At 46.6% G+C, this 19068-nt stretch overlaps 1 protein-coding gene across 2 annotated transcripts in view; it reads left to right on the forward strand.

The window, feature by feature from the left end:
* Window positions 1–3666: 3666 nt before the first annotated feature.
* Window positions 3667–19068, forward strand: part of AHCY (adenosylhomocysteinase) — a 28144-nt gene continuing 12742 nt past the window's right edge. Inside the window, exons 1-5 of one of the 2 annotated variants that reach the window (XM_075058738.1) lie at window positions 3667–3804; window positions 5663–5853; window positions 8688–8763; window positions 10638–10790; window positions 16988–17100. In XM_075058738.1, the coding sequence (XP_074914839.1) occupies window positions 3777–3804; window positions 5663–5853; window positions 8688–8763; window positions 10638–10790; window positions 16988–17100 (561 nt within the window). In that variant the 5' untranslated portion in view covers window positions 3667–3776. The remainder of the gene's footprint in view (window positions 3805–5662; window positions 5854–8687; window positions 8764–10637; window positions 10791–16987; window positions 17101–19068) is intronic. The other variant, XM_075058747.1, reaches the window with a different exon arrangement.

The following is a 19068-nucleotide window of genomic DNA, read 5'->3' on the forward strand; positions in this document are numbered from 1 at the left end:
GGAAAGTGAAATCATTGCCAGCAGTTTATGGGTAAGGGTGAACTGAGGTACAGAATATAATATCAAATGTTCTCACTGTTTGTGGGTACCACTTTGAGACACGCAGGGTTTGTTTTGTCAGAGTAGTTGGCATTGTGCTGTATTTCCTAAGGTCAGTGATGTACTCTGGACTTCAGTCCATGCAGCCTGGCGGAACATTGGTCAAAGAATAGGAAAGACCAGAGAATGCTTGTCATGGGCACCTAGAAAATGAGTATGCAATTAATGATCACTCATGCCAAGCCTGTCCTAAGGGACTGAGCCAGCACCACCAGTGGATGATGTGCTATGGTAGGGATAGAACCCAGTTCCCCATGCTCCCATTGCATTAATTGTCAAACCATTCTTGCCACTCTGATACCCATCTTCTACCTGCTGTGACAAAGGAAGTCCTGTGAACAACAGCCTCATTTTCTGTACATTTCTAAATCACACTCAGCACAGATCCTCCCAGTGCATTGTCAATCCTGGTGAACAAATCACAGGCATTCTTTTTATAAAAAATTGTATCAGATTGCACAAAATCCTTCCTATAGTGTATATAATATATAAATTGCTCCAGTCAAGCAACTAACTGGCTTTGTATGGAGTACTTGTGTGCAGTATCGCCTGTATTATACAGAAGCTTAGACTGATGTTTTCTCCTAGTCTTGAAATCTACAGTATTTCCTAGCCATGCCAGTAATCTTTCTTTAAATATACTTCGGAAGAAATGTCATATTCTCATTTTTTTGAAGTGTTTTTTTTTCCCTGAGTTTCACAGCTTTTCGCTGACTGTGAGATATTTAAATTTACAACCCAGAACTTCTCTACTTGAACTACTACAGTAAATGAAACAGTCACAGGATGTATAACATGAATAACATCCCGTTATTGTTTCATGTCCTCTGTTAGTGGTTTTTTTGTACTCTTCAGTTCTTTTTCCTGTTCCTCCTTCTTCACTACATCCTATTCTCTCCATTTTGTGCCTATCTTGTGCCATCTGGTGTCCCAAATCCACCAGTAATGGAAACAATGAAAGGACCAGAGTGTGTATGAGTAGTCAAGGCACTGACTACTTACACATTAAGATGTAGTACAATACAGTGCTATGAGGTATTAATCTCCTGAATCAGAGGGTCAGGGCAAACCATGCCACTAGCATGACTTGTCTTCAAGCACTCCTTATACACTTACAAACAACTGAGAATACTTAGACAAGCGTTGGAGCACCTTCACGCTAGGTGGGGCTGATCTGTCCTCATTTAATAAATACTACCAGCTCCTGCCACCCACTCCTTGGCTTACCTGCAGTCAGGTGCTGGTCCCTTTCAGCCTTCACAGGGAAATATGCCTTGAGCTGAAATTAGTGGGAGTTGTATGAAATGATGTCTTTGTTCTGGCCTTGCTCATTAATTTAGGAAGTACCTTTTATGTGTAGCTGTAGGTTAGTGCATAAAGACATTGACTATAATTGACAAACTGATGATCAGGTTTGGTAGGGAGGCTGTGGGCTGACACCTAACACAAGGCACAATTGGAGCATTCTGTTGCCCTTAAGTCACACTGTATAATGTAGAGCTATCAGGAATTCCCCCGTTTGCCTGTCAGCAGTGGCAGGTGTGCAGGAGCATGCAGAAACTACAGTCTGCCAGCGATACAGCCTTGGTGTCTCGGACGAGTGAGTGGGGAACTGCCAGAGCTCGAACTCCTGTCCTGCTACTGTGAGCTGGTGCATTCAAGCTGTGACAAAAAGATTGTTGGTGATGTAAACCAATGAAAGCATAACTGAATTAGATGAACCTGTCCCAGGGGAACAGACACGCTATTCCTCTGGGCCCCTTTTGTTTTACAGAACTGCTTGGTATGGTATCAGGTGTGCCGGTGCACCTGCAGCACTCCAAATATCAAACACAAGTGTTACCGCTTGCATGTGTACTGGCTGTAGGGCTACAGGTTTCCTCCTGGGACTTCTGTCTTTCTTTGTGAACTGTTGTTGTGGTTTAACCCCATCAGCAACTAAGCACCACGCAGCCACTCACTCACCACCCCAACACCCAGTGGGATGGGGGAGAAAATCAGGAAAAGAAGTAAAACTCATGGGTTGAGATAAGAATGGTTTAACAGAACAGAAAAGAAAAAACTAATAATGGTAATGATAACACTAATAAAATTACAACAGTAATAATAAAAGGATTGGAATGTACAAATGATGCACAGTGCAATTGCTCACCACCCGCCAATCGACACCCAGTTAGTCCCCGGAGTGGCAATCTCCCTACTCCCACTCCCCCAGTTCCTATATGAGATGTGACATCCCATGGTATGGAATACCCTGTTGGCCAGTTTGGGTCAGGTGCCCTGGCGGTGTCCTGTGCCAACTTCCTGTGCCCCTCCAGCTTTCTCGCTGGCTGGGCATGAGAGGCTGAAAAATCCTTGGCTTTAGACTAAACATTACTTAGCAACAACTGAAAACATCAGTGTTATCAACATTCTTGGCATACTGAACTCAAAACATAGCACTGTACCAGCTACTAGGAAGAAAATTAACTCTGTTCCAGCTGCAATCAGGACAACTGTTCACTGTAGGACCGGTCGCTGAAGATCAGCTGCTCCTCAGGTAACAAATATTGAACTTCATTTATGGGGAGCACTGTGAGTTGGAGTCTCGGGATGAACTCTGCACTGAGAATTATTTCGAACTTTGCAAAATAATTCAGTGAGAATTTCTGGGTAAGTATGAGGAAATCCTCACTTTCAAGTATTTAGCAGATAAAAAAAGAGGTGTATAACACCCTGGTTGCAAAGTTCACCCCAGTTTATGACTGAGGCTTATGAAAAACATATTTCAGGTGTTAGAACAGGAGCGAATGTACGTGTGACCCCCAGACAAGGCTGAGGCAGGGCTCTGCCTCCTGCGCGTGCAGCAGGCATTGGCTGTGGCTGGGGGCAGGGGCCGGCAGGCCTGCCTGCGCCGTTCCTGCCCTGCACCTGGCAAATTGGCTGTAGGCTGGAAAGAGGAACAGGCCACAGCCAAGTCCAAGGTCCAGGCAGACGAGCGACTCGCGCACCGTGCCTCAGCTCCGTTTGCGTGGCACCTCAGCGGCGTGCTGCCCGGCCTCGCGGGCCTGACTGGCTGAGTTGTACACTGCCCTCGGCCCTGCTGCAGCAAAGGGTCTGCATGCCACAGAGTAACTGCCTACACTAAAGAAATCATGGGATCGTTCGGGGAGCCTCCCAGGACAGCGGGATGGGGTGTGCTGCCTGGTCAGTGCCCGCAGTGGCTCCATGCCCACATCTGGTACTGGGGACCAGGGCCTGTCCTGGCACTGCCCTCAGACCCGCCCTGCTCCTGTGTGGCTCCAAGGCCTGTCCTGGCACCGGTGGTGGCGAGCGGCAGGGCCGCTCCAGGTAGCAGCGGGCACCAGAGCCTGCCCTGGGGTGGCTCTGGGGCTCGCTCTGGTCACAGGGGCAGAGGAGGCCTCTGGAGCCCCTGTGGTACCGCAGGGGGTGAAGGGGGGGGACAGCCCAGGCACCAGGGGGCTCCGGGGACCTCTCTGGCCGCGGGGGAGGCGGACCGGAGGCGGGCCGGGGGCGGCCGGGGAGGCAGGGCTCGGCCGGGGAGGGCCCCCCTCACGCTCACAGCGGCCGGGCCCCAGCGCGCCCCGCCCCACGCAGGCGGTGGCGCCACCTCTACTTAAAGCGCTCTCGGGGCCGGCGCTGCCTCCTCCTCCGCCGGCTGCCGCGGCCCCGCCAGCATGTCGGACAGGCTGCCGTACAAAGTGGGTGAGTGCGAGCCCCGGGCCTAGCCTAGCCCGCTCCCCGCGGGGCTCTGACGGCTCCCCTGCGGCCGGGGCAAGGCGGGCCGCGGCCGTGCCGGGGAGCCCCGCGGAGCGCAGCGGGGGCTCCGCGGCCCCGTTGCCGCGGCTGGATGCGGCGGCGGAGGGAAGATGGCAGCTGCCTGTTCGCCGTGCCGCCGCGGGGGGCGGGGAGCGCGGGCAGCAGGGCAGGCAGGGAATCCGAGCCTGAAGCCCCCCTCTAGGCTGTGGGGCAGGGCTGCGTTTGCACCCGTGCTGCTGATACACCCGCGGAGAAAGAAGGGGGCCGCCGGGGGGGCTGCACCGGCTCGCTGGAGCGGCTGTCTCTTTCCGCCACGGGGTTCCACCGGCGATTTTGCTGCTTTCCTGCGCCGGAGCCCGCGGCGCGGGCGACCCCGGCTGCCCTGTCCGTAGACCTTCTCCTGTTCTGACTGCCCACCAGAAACCCTGCGCTGGGGACAGGCTTTCACTCCGAATGTGAAAGTTATCTTTAAATCTGGGACCCGTGTTACACACTTCTCTGAAGGTTTTGTAGACCTGAAACTCCACAAGACCCCTAATTTTTCTAAAGAGTTGCGTGTTCTTTGAAGGCTAAATTCGAAGAGAAGAACATTCGTCCATAAGGCTCAGATTCATAAATAATTTGACTTGGAGGCTATGAACCTAAAATACTACCAGATTTTTTTTTAAGCAGCCCTTGTAAGAGTACTGAGCCCTTAAGAGGGGTAAGATTCTAGACCTCCCCCTCTTGATATAGTTGTTTCCATGGCCCTTCCATTGCCTGGGCTATTTTAAGTCCCCTGTCGGTGTAAAGGCTGTGCACCAGGTAGCTAAAGTGTAGGCAATAGCTTCAGTGGCCCCTGGGCTTCATTCTGGAGCAAAATGCAATTAGCTTGTCTTTGTTAAATGCAGCAGTCTGACTCAGAGGTCCTCGTGTTCCCGAGTGCTTTCAATGGCCTGTATTTGCTAGGTAGGTGAAAGAAAAGTGTCTGACCATGTTCTTAAGTGACACGGTAAGCTTCTGAAAGAGCTAACAGAGTCAGAGGGACGCTTGATCCTGACTGATGACACAAAGTGGTGCACCTAGGCATTAGCTGTTTGACCCTTGCCTTTTTAAGGCTGGAGTCAGACATCCATGGTGAGCACAGTATTTTTTACGTGAGCTAGGCTGTCAGAAGTCTGTTTTGTTCAGTTTTTGCTGAACTTTACTACTATAGATCCTTTTTACAAAGGCAGAAGTTGACTTGTAACTAAGGTAGTTATGGTGCCTTGAAAATAATCTTTGTGGATCCACGGGGGTAGGAACCCTGCAGCTTAGCTCTTAAGAGGGGAGCTGGGCTGGGCTCAGTTCCTGGTGTGCTTGGCAGGGAGCATGCTATGTGTGTTCTCATGTGGGGAAGCTATTGCCGTACAGGCAGCACCCCCCAGCCTTGAAAGTCTTAATACTGTGGAAGTAAATCTCTGTAGCAAGTGTCAGACCCTTGGGCAGTATATATAAGGAGGAATGCTGAAGTCTGGGGCTTACTGAATTAATGGACCTCAGGATATCTGCACACTAGGTCACAGTTGATTAATGTGTTTATACAGGAGCATGCTTTTTTCAGAGGGGCTGTTAGGTTTGGTCTAAACTTGTTTGAAAGCCTATGTACCATAGTAAAAAAACAGGGAGTAACTGGAATATGGTCTGTTTTTCCCCCAACTCTGTCTCCTAGCTGTTGCTGGGTGTTCAGTTCAGCTGTTGCAACCAATGCCTATCTACAAGTGTGTGAACAGATACCAAGGTTTTGGCTATTTAAACTCTGACACCTGTCCTCCTTTTCTTGCAGCTGACATCAGCCTTGCAGACTGGGGTCGCAAGGCCATTGAGATTGCTGAGAATGAGATGCCAGGGCTGATGAAGATGCGGGAGATGTATGCTGCATCAAAGCCGCTGAAAGGTGCACGTATTGCTGGTTGCCTTCACATGACAGTGCAGACAGCAGTTCTCATAGAGACCCTTACAGAGCTGGGAGCTGAGGTAAAGTGTCTCTTGAGTTTCTTCTTCAGCGTGCTCTTAGGTAATGCTCTGCCTGGGGCACTGCTTCTGCTTATGTAATTACCTTAGGGGATCCTGGCAAATATCTGTACTTTTTGGAAGAGACCATGCTGCAATCTCCAGGTTGGGTGGATTATATCTCCTCTCCTTAAGCAAAAGGCTTGTCACCTGTACTGCATGCACCTCTGAGATGTGGTATGTGTCTTCCCTCTGGACAAGCTGCATCTTCATTAGTGCCTGTTTGGGCTGGATTGCTGGCTTCAGCAGCTCCGTCAACTGTGTGTATGTACAACACCCTGAGCAGCAGTGTCGAAAGCTGCTCCCACGCAATTGTGTTGTGCTTGGGCATGCAGTGCTGTTGCTGGTAATGCTGAAGCTCTAGTGACTGCCTCCAGCGAAGATTAACCTGTGTTAAGAACCACACCGTGCCCTGGGTAAAGTCAGCAAAAACTAATGAAGCTTTCTGAGAGCTCATGCTGGCCCTTGAGCTGTGCAGGAAAACAACAGGGAGGCAGTGTGGTTCAGTGATCGAGGGCTGGGAACTCCACTGACTTTGAATTTGTTGTGTGATTATGGACCACTTAGCCTGGTCCATGTTAAAGACGGAGATACTTATAAGCCATTTACTGCATTGTGTCCTCTGCCTGGCTTGCTGACTGAAGCCCAAACATCCAGCTGAGTGTTTGCTCTACAGGGCAAGAGGAGAGCCAGGCATCTGAGCATAATCCATATAGCTTGCATGCTGAGTGGGTAGCTGACTGGAACTTGATGATGGATTATGTTAAGTACATATGTGATCTGAAATTCCTTCTTCCTGAAGTTTAGCTGCCTGAACTCGGGCTGCCCAGTGGTGCCCTGTATGGGATTCTTCCCTGGGAATGGTTAAAAGAGTTGAGCTGTGTCATGCTGATTGAAAGGTACTGGGAGAAGTGCTCTCTCTGTAGCAGCTAAGGTATTTCCTCAAAGAGTGGAGGGGGTAGGTCTAGACAGCTTGGCAGGTCAGCCTTGCCAAGGCACATGCAGGTGTTCTTCAGCCTGTTCAGAGCTGCTCCATGGTTGCAAGTGGTGCAGTGCTGAAGGAGAGCTTTGATGTGGAGGTACAGTCCTGGCTTTATTCCAGCTACTCTGTGTATGAAGCTTTTGTCCTTCCAGAGGATTTAAAAGAAAGCAGTAGCCACTGAAATTTGGGAAGCTCCTTGCTGCTCCTGTTGATTATTGTATCCCAGTATGGCTGGCCTAGGCAGCAGCTGTGTGCTTGCTTAAACATTGCCAAACTGCTTTAGTCTGAGCACAACCCCAAATCAGTGTTGTATGGGATTCATCCAAGTCATTCAGGGAGGTATCTGCAGAGATTTGGTTCCTGTAAGCATTAAGTTATGGTTGTGCCTTTAAGATGTGTGCTGTCATGTTAGCTCCTTCCTTGTCCTGATGCCTGCATGTTAGTTCAGACTTGGACTTGAGTTTGGATTCAGCCCTGGTTCATCTGTTCTGCCAGAACTTTGGTGCCTGGGAGGGAGGAGTGAAACTGATGAAACCATACCCTACATAATGAGGATATAGCTCACTGCAGCATAGTAATCTTGGTATCCCTTTTTTGGCTAGGTTAATGAAGGTAGATTAAATACTGTGTGCATCAGAGTATAAGTTCTAAAATTGTAATAAAAATGCATTCTCTTCATAACCAGTGATGTAAATATTGGGCTCTGAGTCTATCAGGTATGCCAGTTATTCTAGAGTCTGTGCCATTATCAGAAACTGGTATTACAGATGGGATGGTGCAGAGTTGAAGTAGCCTATGTCTTGTATCAGGTGCTTGAAGTGTAAACAATATATGGGTATTCTGTATACTTTGAATTCCATGACACCTCTTGATGTCATTTGTACTGATATGGAGGGAGCTTAGAAAAACCCAGGTGCAGTGCTCAGGGTCATGAATTCAGTTTTCCTGTGCTCCTTCCAGATGTGTTTTCACTGACAAGTGCTGGCTGTGTAGGCTCAGATGAGGTGCATCCTACTGCAGCCCTTACTTAGAAGTGTTAATTCTTGATGAAATGGGATGAGTATCTGAAAACAGGCTGAAGGATTATGCCTTATTGTCCTCTCTCCTCAAGGTCTGTTACAAATAAGCATGCAAATACCTGCCAGTCAGCCCTGTAGGGAGCAGAGTGAGAACTTGAGTGGTTCTGGGATGTGGTGGTTTCTATGTCTGCTGGGGAGCTGCAGTAAGTATGCTGATACTTTTCAGTGCAACTCAGCAACATGCTGTTGCTTTTCTAGGTGCCTGAGCCTAGTTATGAAATCTGTGTGGGAAATGCTTAGCTCAGCTGGAAGAGCTTCCATGACTGGAGCACAGAGTGGGAGTTTGGGTGAGCATAATCTTGGAGAATGCCTGTTGATTGAATGTAGTGTTTCAGCTGCATTTCTGTTCTGAGTGCCAGCAGGTGTGTTGCTGCATGTCCATATCCCTCAGTGGACACTTGCTATGTGGCTGTTCTGAACTTTATTGACCAAAATGTTCTATACCTACCCTACTGTGCACTTCCTGAAGATCTATAGCTGAATGTACACTCTGGCTGTCTGGCAGAAGCTCTCACGAGTAAGGAGATGGGTCCATTATGTTCTTTCCCAAAGTGACGTTATTTTCCCTATCTTAGATACTTAGTTTTCACCTTAACTTTGCAGAGCTACTGAGAAAAGCAGGAATCTGAGCTAATAGGCCTTTCTGCTCTTGCTCCCTTTTTAACTCCTGTGACTGGAAGGGAGTGCCTGATATCTCAGAACTTTGTTCAGCAAACAAAACTTGGGTTGTTTTCCAGGTACAATGGTCAAGCTGCAACATTTTCTCCACTCAGGACCACGCTGCAGCTGCTATTGCAAAAGCTGGAATCCCTGGTAAGTTTTCCATGTCCTAATTTGGCTCTGAGTTGAGGTGTACTGCATGTTCTAGCTAAATCAAACTGTCTACAAAGCAAGCTCTTCTGAACAAGCTTCAGGATAGAAATAGCCCATCAAAAGCAATGATTGTTACAAACAGGACATTTGATTCAAGCTGCATTGCATCAGCCTGACAATGGCTGGTGTGTTAGGCTGTGAAAGAGCCTGGCTGTATGTTACCAGCTTTAAGCCTGGTCATTAAGATGATTGAATGGGCTGGGTAATTAAATGGATTGGTGTGTAGGTGTGTGTAGAGGGAGGTGTTTGGTGCTTTCCACCAAGCTTGGTGCTAAATAGGGGTCAGTGAAGGAATAACTGCAGTGTGCCCTGTTACAGTGACAGGGTCAATACTCAACATATTTTTAGGCTAGAGCTAGGCCAGCTGTGGTGCTGCCCTAATATTGCTGAAGCAGTTTATCAGTATGCTGCTGTTTTGTTACTGTCACCTTCCATTAAAGAGCAATTCCTTGTGGATCAGTATGAATAGATTCAGCTGTCTGCTGTTACGCAGCTTAAGGATATAGTCCTCATGGCTGTGTGCTGGGAACTGCCTGGCCTGAGTCTGGATGTTGGCAGAGGCTAAATCTGATTTCTGGCAGCCTGCTTCTTTGCATTGAGAAGTTCTTTAATTTCTGTTATAATTAGCTATTGCCACAAGTCTTCCCCCAGCTGTGGTCCATTCTAAGCTAACAGAAGAAAGTGGTTCCTTCATCAGCTCCTTTGGCATTACTAGCTGCAGGCATCACCTCTTCTGCCTGTCTCTGGCATGAGATGTCAAAAGACCAGGTGGGACTCTGTAGATTTGATGTTAGGATATTGCTTTCCTCACTGCTGTCAATACCCAAAACTCAGCTGAAGGGCAGTTTACAGGTGGAGTGTTTGTCTATGTTTTTGACCTTTGCCCTTGGTATCCTTGTTTTGTGGAACTTGCTCTTTTTGTTACTATTGCACTTCACATGCTGAATTTGAGACCTTGGAGGAATGCTGATCCTTTGGATACAATATGAGATACTGATGTACATTTTTTCAGAAGGCGCAGTTACATGATTGGCTCTTTTAGCTTAAGGTTAGTTTTCTGTGTAAACAGTGAAAACACAACAATTTTGCTAAACGTTGGGATGTGTAAATCATGTGTCTAATATACGTTTGAATGGCTGAGTACCACTGAGGCTCAAGTATAGCATGAAGCCAGTACAAATGCCTGGAAAGGCAAAATACTGCTAAATACAACATGCTAGTGGTTGTAGCCTGGTATTGTTGGTAGATTTACTGATAGAGAAATGTGCCCTCATAAGAGCAGGCAAGGCATGGCAGCTTGGATTTTAGTGCTGTGCTAGAGATTAGAATTTAAACTCAAAGTTGCTGAAGAGTTTGTAGTCTGGTGCTTAGCTCATGCTAAAGTCTAGTCCCTCTTTTCTGCTGTGCTAGAAAATGCTGTAGTTGTGTTTTCATTTGTCTGTATCAATATATTCAGTGGCTATTTCTAATTCCTGGTAATGCAGGATGTATTAGAGGAGCAAGTGGGGTGTTGTGGATGTGAGTCTGCTTTAGTTTGCTTTCCCTTCTCCCTCTTAATATGGAAGAAGAATGAGAGCAGTGAAGTCTCAAAATTTTGACCAAGTTCATGGCCTGGGACAGAAGGCAAAGTGATTTCACTTTTGCTCATTCTGAGATCTTTTTTTTCATGCAAATGTGTTTTCTGGCCTGCAGGCACAGATAATCATCTGTCTGTTGGCTCTGCTACTGAGAGCTGCTGATGAAATCTTCCTTTGGCTGCTTTACTACATGCTGAGTAAGAAACTGGCTAATTGTGTGTGTTTGTTCCCATGTAGTGTTTGCCTGGAAAGGGGAGACCGACGAGGAATATTTGTGGTGCATTGAGCAGACCCTGTACTTCAAGGATGGGCAGCCCCTCAACATGATTTTGGATGATGGTGGAGATCTTACCAACCTAGTTCATACCAAATACCCACAGCTCTTGAAAGGTGACTTGTATTTTGTTTTGTCAGGTACAGTTCTACTTGGGAAGCTGTTTAGGCAGTCTTGTTTCTGTGGGAATTCCCTGCTTGTGTAAAAGGGGGAGGAGAGACAGGCATGTGCAAACAGGCTATGAATGAGTCTATGAAAATTGCTTACAGTCCAAGACCAGAATTTCTTACCTGCAGGAGCTGTTTCCACCTCTGCTCTGTAATATATAAGTTAGTGACCTGTCCTTCTGGCCATCCTTCACAGTGCCCATTACCTGAGAATGACTAGTGGTACTGCTGACTTTCCAAAAGCTTCCTGGAAATGGGCTGTGTTTTAGAATTGCTTAATGTCTGCTTGCAGTTAATATTTTTACAGCAGTGCTTTTTCTTCCCCATCTTCTTAGTGCACCTCTGGATGAAGTCATGACAACCTGTAGCCTTTCTTGGAAAGGGAAAAGTTTTCTACCTCGTAAACTGGATGAGTTAATGCTTTGTAGTTTATCAGTGAAGATGCTGATGGAGTCAGGGTTGGGACTCTTGCTTTGTTCAAGAGTTACTACCTTCAGTGTAAGTTACTAAAACTGAAAACAGATCTGTGTGGTGTTGCTAGCACGTATTTATGTAAAAAGATTTATCTGAAGGGAATTTGGCATGACCTGCAGTAGCAGGCTGATCTGTGCCTGGCAGGTGGGATGGATTCTCCTAAGCTCTCCCAGTGTCAATCATCTGTGCAGCTGCAAGCCGCAGATGCCCAGTGTTGCTAAAGGGCATGTTTGATCTGGGATGTGAAGAAAATTGGATGGTGATGGGGGTGGAAACTAAACTGATACAGTGGGCTGTGCTGATGTTCGTTCTTGATCCATAGAGGTGAGGTTGCTGTAGAAGCATTCTGGATCAACTCTCCTCTGACTCTTGCACTGCTTTAAGAGGAAGCTATGGGGAAAAAATCTGAAGGTGGCAGGCCATGGATAGGGCTGTGTGAGGGGAGGAGTATGGGGCTGCTCCCCATCCACGTGCTCATGCGGGTAGGGGCACCAGGAAGAGAGGAAACTTCTGTGCGACAGGTCTCACTTTCTCCTTCATGCTCAGCCTGCTGTCACTAGTAATCCAGTAGTCAACATCTTAGTGTTATTTAAACTGTAATGAGAAGTTTTCGTTGGTGTCTGCTCAGCCATGCTGGGATCCCCTCTCTTCTGTTGAAGGTCTCTTGCTTCCTAGATTGCCTCTGTCTGATGTTCATGACCTCTTGCTTTCCTGCCATTTAATGCCAAGGAATACCACAGTTGATCATGCCTCCCTGTCTTCCTGGCATTGTCAGAGGCCAAAAAATGCATTTTCCATGTTCATACTCTTTGTTTTGCAGGGTTGTTTCCCTGCCATGCACATGTAACACCTCAATTGGTGTCCCTGTTCCTGGGGGTCCTTGTGCTGAGCTCCTTTCATACTTCCAGCCCTCCTGCTGGCTGTTTCTTTCTCCCATCCAGCCCTTTCCTCCCTCTTACTTGTCTTGTGTTCCTGCTGTGGAAGCAACCGGTATAATACGGTGTGGTAGGGCAATGGCTGTTGAACTGTCTCGGCATCCATCTCTATCTAACCTGCTATTGTTAAGAAAACATCCCTACTGCCTGGAGTTGCTTCCCAAATTCATAAGAATGGCTCTTCCACTGGGTTTTTGAAGAGTCTAGTCAGGATGTCATACCTGTCAACATTTCCCTTGCCAAAATGTGTGCATTATCTGCACTGACTGTAGTTGAAAAGCCTCCTTGCAGCAGTTCAGTAAACTAATTAAGACTGATTTGTGTGGAGGATGACAGAACTTGATCTGCTTTACCTTCCAGTCCATTGCTCCTTGGAAACAGCAAACCTTTCAGAATAGGACCCACTGAGTAGTGTCTTGTTCTCATTTAACTGAGCTCTGTGCTTAGCCTTTTGCTGCAAAGGCTGCTGAAATGAAGTGGTGTAGCATCCTTTTTTGTTTTTGTATCTTGGAAGATAATAAAGGCTAATATATCCTAAGGGCTTGTGGTTATATTTGACCTCTTTGGGGGAGAGGTAGGGCAAGAGTAATGTTAGCAGGGCATGCACAGTGTGTGGAAGGACTGGATTGTGAGTGGAGGAGACGTTTCAGCATGAAGCATCTGAAAGTGCCATTTGAAGGCTGGACAAGTTTTCTGGGCTAACTTCAAAGGGAACTGTCTGTCTTCCATGCTTCAGCTGCTTCTATTTTAAATATAAGTTAGTGTGCAACTAACAGTTGAAAGTAGGGCTCATTCAAGTCTGCTTTAATGAGGAGATGTGTTAAATAGCTGTGTGGAAATGCTCAGCAATCTTCCCCCCTCCCTGATCATGACTGCTGTTAGAGGGCAGAATGGCCTTTGCACTGTTGGCTTACTTCACTAAACAAATGCCCTTAAAACCAAGATAAATAAAGGAAGGAAGGGGAAAACTAGAAGTAAACAAAGGAGGAAGTCATCTGAACTTGTGCACGGGAGGTATCTGGCATCTGTGCAGAAGAGTACTGTTGGGAAAGGATGGAGAAGATTGGGTCATTTGTGATCCATTGATGTAGAGTTGCTCATTGATCAGGTAAGAAATATAGGAGTGCAAAGCAGGTCTGAGTGTTCCAACAAGGCTTTTTCAATTTAATTCAACCTTTTCCTTGCTATAGGACCTTTGCTGTTCTCCAGTCACTTAAGTCACCCAGGCACTGAAATTAAGTGGTGTAGGCAGCACTTCTAGCAGAGTTGCAAAGTAGTTTAGACCAGCTGTAAATGTCACCTGGGAGCAGCAGGCAGATGGTCTTCAGGGAAGGGAAGCTGCTGGTGTACATGGTGTGAGGTTTGCAGAGTGCAATTTTAGAGACAATCTGCTAAGCTTAGACATGTCAGTCTGGAGAGCTTTTGAAGGATGATGAGTGTGTCTCATAGTTGCCTGATAGACCAGAAGAGAGAGGGCAGGTTTGAACTGGAGGTTTCTGCCATGACCTCCCACAGATTTCCTTCATAAGGGGTTGATTGTACTTCATCTAGGCAGTTGGACTGGAAAATCGATACTTTTGGGAGACTTACGACAGATGCTGTGTTTCCCTGTGCACCAGGCAATGTTCTTTAAACTGTCCTGACCCCTCCAACAAAGCCCTAAATATGCTAAAGCCTGAAGTAGTTCTCCCTGCAGGTAACCCTCTGGGGAGTGTAGTTACCGAAGGGTCTGTGCGAGGTCTGTGATGAGACAGACCTCTGGGGGGATAAATCAGCCTAATCAAGCTCTATTTCCTTCTAGTGCTGTCGGTCTCATTTCCTTGTGCGACACCGTGCTGCTGCTTCTGCCTGGTGGTCTGGGAAGCGACAGGGAGGTCTGATGGCTCTGTCTTAGACTCCGCTGAGGCGTCAGGGATGGGTTTGAACCAGCATCGGCATCCGAGTGCTGCTAACCTGCCGAGAGGAGCTGGGTGGAGAGGGCTGCAGCAGCATCTCCACGGGTGGAGTGTGACTGGGGGGGCGGCGGCGGCTCCCGTGGGGCGGCGCTAGGGGTCGGTGTTGCGCCGCGGAGCGCGGGCGGGGGCTGGGGGCGGGGCCGCCGCGGGTCCTCTCCCCGTTTGGGGGCGGGAAGACCTCGGGCCGGGGGCATGTGCCCCCCAGCTGTGGGCTGGGGGAAATGCAACGGGCCGCGCTTCCTGAGGGCTTAAGCAGTGAACTTTGAAGATGGCTTTAACAAGCTTTATTCTTTCTTACTTAATTGAGCTCTGGTACAAATTTGGGATTCTCCTTTCCTCCCTTTTGACCCCTCCCTTGCTGGGGGGTGTGTGTGTGTGTGACCTGAGCCCCTGGGTTCCTGGCAGCTGTCACCATGGCTCTTGTTCCAGCTGGGCAGATGAAACCCAAAGGGTTGGGGCAAAACACCTGCCTGCCTTCTGCCAGGAGCTGTGCTCTTGTAGCCTGCTAGTGAGCTGTGCCCAGGAGGCACAGCACCCCTGGGTGCTCGGCGGGTGCAGGTGTCTGCTACGGAGCAGTGCCTGGGAGACTCTGCACCCCTGGGGTGCCCGGAGGGTGCAGGTACATATAGCTCTGAAATGCATGCTCTGGCTTTCCTGCCCTCCGGTGCTCTTGCAGGGTCCTGGTCTGGCGTCAAGGAACCTCCCCGGAGCCTACAGGCCCCTCAGGGGGCTGACCTATTTGTCTTCTGTGGGCAAAGCCAGCTGCTCAGCTGGAGGTATGGATCTCATTAGCTTTGTTCCTGTTCCCACCTTGGGCTCTGCTGACACTGTTGATCCCAACAGTGATGACTGTTCTGTGTGCTGTTCAGAGAGGCGACTCTCCAGTTATTCATCCTGTCCTATAAACTTCTCATAGGTCTTGGTGGCTGGGGAGGTAGTGACACTTGGACACTTCTTTGATACCCAGAATTAATGGACTACATAAATAATTTTTTGGATTTTGGTGTGGGTTATCCGTGTTGTTTCCCACTTGCCCATCCCTAAAATAGTATTGGCTACTGAGAAGGTATGTGGGCTGTGGTTGAGGATCCCTGCCATTGCTGCTGGCTGGTAATCTTGGATAAGTCCTTTGGCCCCTCTGCTTTTGCTATTTGTGCAATAGGAAGGCTATTCACCTTTTTGAAACATTAGGAGGACTGTGGATAGAGTGTGGATAAAAAAATGTATGTAGGAATTTGGAGTGATTATATATTTTACAGTGAGGGAGAGGAATTAAGAAAAATGACATGAAAAGGAGCAATATTTCTGTCTGTTCATGTGCACTCACATAGGATAATCTGGGCTGTCGCCCGCTTCATCAGTAAAAGCGCATGAACAGAACAATTTATAAATGTTTATTTCTCAGAGTTTTTCTATCAAAATGACTGTAAAATTATTTTACTTATGAGCTTCCTTTCAATTTTATTCTATGAGGTCAATGTGAGAGGTCACTTGCCTGGAGAGGCAGTATCTTTGCATAAATTTCTGATGTACGTAGAACTTGGTATTCATTGTTTTCATATTTTCTCCTTGTGAGTCTGAATTAGCTCCAAATGCCACATAGATCTCTTTATAGAGATGTTGCTTGTGTTTGTGGTTTCAGCCTGATTTAGCAGAATTCCTTTATATTCCCCCAATAGTTTGTACTTCAACAAAATAATTGCCTTGCAGTATGCCTCCAGTCCTTAAAGAACAAACATAATTACCCTATCCTCTACAGTGGAAATTCAGCCAGACTGAATATTTTAGTTTCAGGTTTATTCTGATTGTCACAAGTTGAGTACCTTTTAGTACAGACAGGCTTTCAAAGTAATTGGGTGTTACTTGGTGTAGCAGCTAGACAGTTTATATATAATGAGGTATTGTTGAGACATGAGAGGAGAGATATCCAGAAGTCATGTGCAGTGATGCCACTTCTGAACAATTGGCTGTTGTCAAAAGGTCTGTGAAGAGTCAGGATCCTTAAGGCAGGGGGTGCTGTTAGAGCTTTGGCTTTTTGGTGTAATGTGGAGCCAGGTAACCCCATGTCAGTTCCTGTGTTATCAGGATCTTAGTCCATTATATGTTGTTGGTCTTTCTAGACAGTTCTTTGTCTCTGGTCTCTGCCTCCTGGACTGTTTTCAAACAAGGATAGATTTGAAATGATGTTTTTTGATTGCGCTAGTAATACCCATGAAACTGAGGTTTCATATAGCTAGTATCCAGATTTAGGAGGGTATCTTGGCTGCTTTATCAGAACTGAAGTTGATTGCATCAGAAGGATTGGGAATAGCGAGCTGTCTATTTGATTTTTTTGGTACTTTTTTCAGCTGATCATAGTGCTTTAGATTTAAGTGTGTTTATCTAGGTATCATATGCTTTCAAGCCACCTTGCAAGAATTGAGTAGGCTGTAGAAACATCACTGAGGTGAACATCTTGCCCTTTTTGCAGAAGAGTTTTTTGAACATTTTGTGAGAAAATAGATTAGAACAGGGTCTTTCCCAATTCCCTGGTCTAGAGCTGGTCCCTTCCAGTTTTCCAAAGAATATTTTGTCCTGCTCTTAAGTGCTTTGTGGGGGAAGAAACTGGTTTGAAGTTTCAAACTACTGTTGGAGGATCCAAATGAGAATTCTCATCTCTTCCCTGCTTCCTGCAAAGGGTTTGTTTAACTTGGATCTCCAGAAGATGCTCCCAGCACCTGGATGTGTTGGTTTGCAGCAACATTAACTCCAACTAAGGTGAATCCTTTTACTCTCCCCACAGGAATTAGAGGTATTTCAGAAGAGACAACCACTGGAGTTCACAACCTGTACAAGATGAAGGCCAATGGGACCCTGAAAGTGCCAGCTATCAATGTTAATGATTCTGTCACCAAGGTAATGCAGCTAGAGCCCTTCTGCTATGTTCTGCCATCTGACCAGTTTGGTGTTGGGATGTTGTCATTCCCATCCAAATATTCCTTCTCTTGCTGAGCTATTCTTGACCTGGTACTGAACAGATTTTCACCATATCCTTGAAGTGAGCCTATGATGTGTCTCATGGGATATGCCATTGTAAACACCCTGTTTTCAGAACATCAAGGGCTTTTTTTTATACCTAAGGACATGCATTTTTCTGCATTTTAATAATATGAAAACACCTTTGGAAATGATGGCTCCTGGGGCACAGTTGGTTCCTGTGGCAAGGGACATGTCCTCGCTCTGAGTAGCTTAAAGCTCACAGGTAAGTGGTAGGTACCAGCTGGAAAAGAGAGTGTGACATACATGAGCTTGTGGCTGGTAAAGGTTGGTTGATCTGACAAGGTATGTCTGTGAGCGCAGTTGCAAAGGACAGGGCAGGAGGTATTCCTTGCTTAGCCATATTGCTGCTTTCTAAGACAAATCCTGGTGAATCAAGGGATGAGGGGGAATGATGTTTAAAGGGTGCTGGTTCTTTTTGGATGCTGATGAATTATAGTGGGAATTTCAGGTGTACTTAAGGTTTATGCATCTAGATTTTTTTTTTTAAATCTAGTTGCTAAATCTATTTCAAGTTACCATACTAACATTATCTTATTGGGCATGGTAGTTCTCACTGACTGTTTTGCCTGCTTTCTCTGCAGTTTGCTATCTGAAGAGTATCTCCTTTCTGCTCACGGATGTATCTGGCATTTTTATTTCATAGCTAGTGGGCTGGAATCCAGTTGATCTTGGAAGAAGCTTGTTTCTTTGCATCCTTTTCACCTAGATTTGTGCCTTCTGCATAATAACTATTAATAGTGTTTATTAGATTTGGAAATTCAGATGTTTCTAAAAAAGCCTCTTGAGTGGATTTGTGTTGAGCTCACTTTATCCTAGTGCCAAACAAGTGCTTATTTTCAAGTACTGTTTGGTATTTATGTAGTAAAAGATTTGTAGTAACCACAGTTACAGATTTCCAGGAAGACATGCAACTGAGCTGACAAAATCTGTTCTCTCAGTTTGGTATTTTCAGTTGGTGCCAGGTTCCTATACTAGTATTTGAAGAGAGAAAGCAGGCAGCATCCAGTTCTGTTCTTCCCTCCTGCCACTCAAATGTATTTTTGGGTGGGACAGATGTCTGCATCTGGCACTCTGCTACCTTGCCCGCATGGGAATGCACAGGCACCTGGAAGGCTTTGATTGCAATTGGGGGATTTGGTGATGAGGAATCAAATCTGACCCTGCTCTTTTGCTCCATAAGAAGGTTTATACTGCAAGGAAAATCTGCTGGAGGACTAGAAAAGAGGATTACCAACTGGCACTAGCTTTGGAATTTGAAGGATCGGTAACACAAATTTTCGGAAACTTTAATGGCAAATGTGCCTGTGATAGGACTTATAGGCACTGAGTCAGGAACTTCTGGATCTGAACTATAACTTCTTACACATTAGTCCTCGGCCAATTTCTGAGGCTGGGAGCGGTATGCCACTGTACCTCATAACTTGCTTAGATACTGCATTGTAGTAATAGTTGCAACATTTTTATACATGGACTTTGCATTTTTTTATTATAAAAATTTTACAGTTGTAAGCTGTAGACTGAAAAACCAAACTGTAACATAACCTTGCATGTGCTAGATGGCACCAGCCATAGTTGCAAGGTAGGTCCCATTTGAAAGATCAGTGCACCTACTCACATCTAGGTGTGCAGTATTAAGATTGCTTGTAGCAGACAAGAGCGCTGCCTGTATTAAGTGAAAGCAAGAATGATTGGTGACCTAAGGCTGTAGAAAGCACAGGGCAGGCTTTGAGACCAGAATTTTGCTGTGAATGGCGAGTTCTTTACACCCCTGCCTTGGGAAGCGTAGCACAACTTTGGTAACCAGATTTTTTTTTTAAATTCTTG

This window comes from Buteo buteo, chromosome 2 (assembly GCF_964188355.1).
Source record: "Buteo buteo chromosome 2, bButBut1.hap1.1, whole genome shotgun sequence".
NCBI classification, from domain to species: Eukaryota; Metazoa; Chordata; class Aves; order Accipitriformes; family Accipitridae; genus Buteo; species Buteo buteo.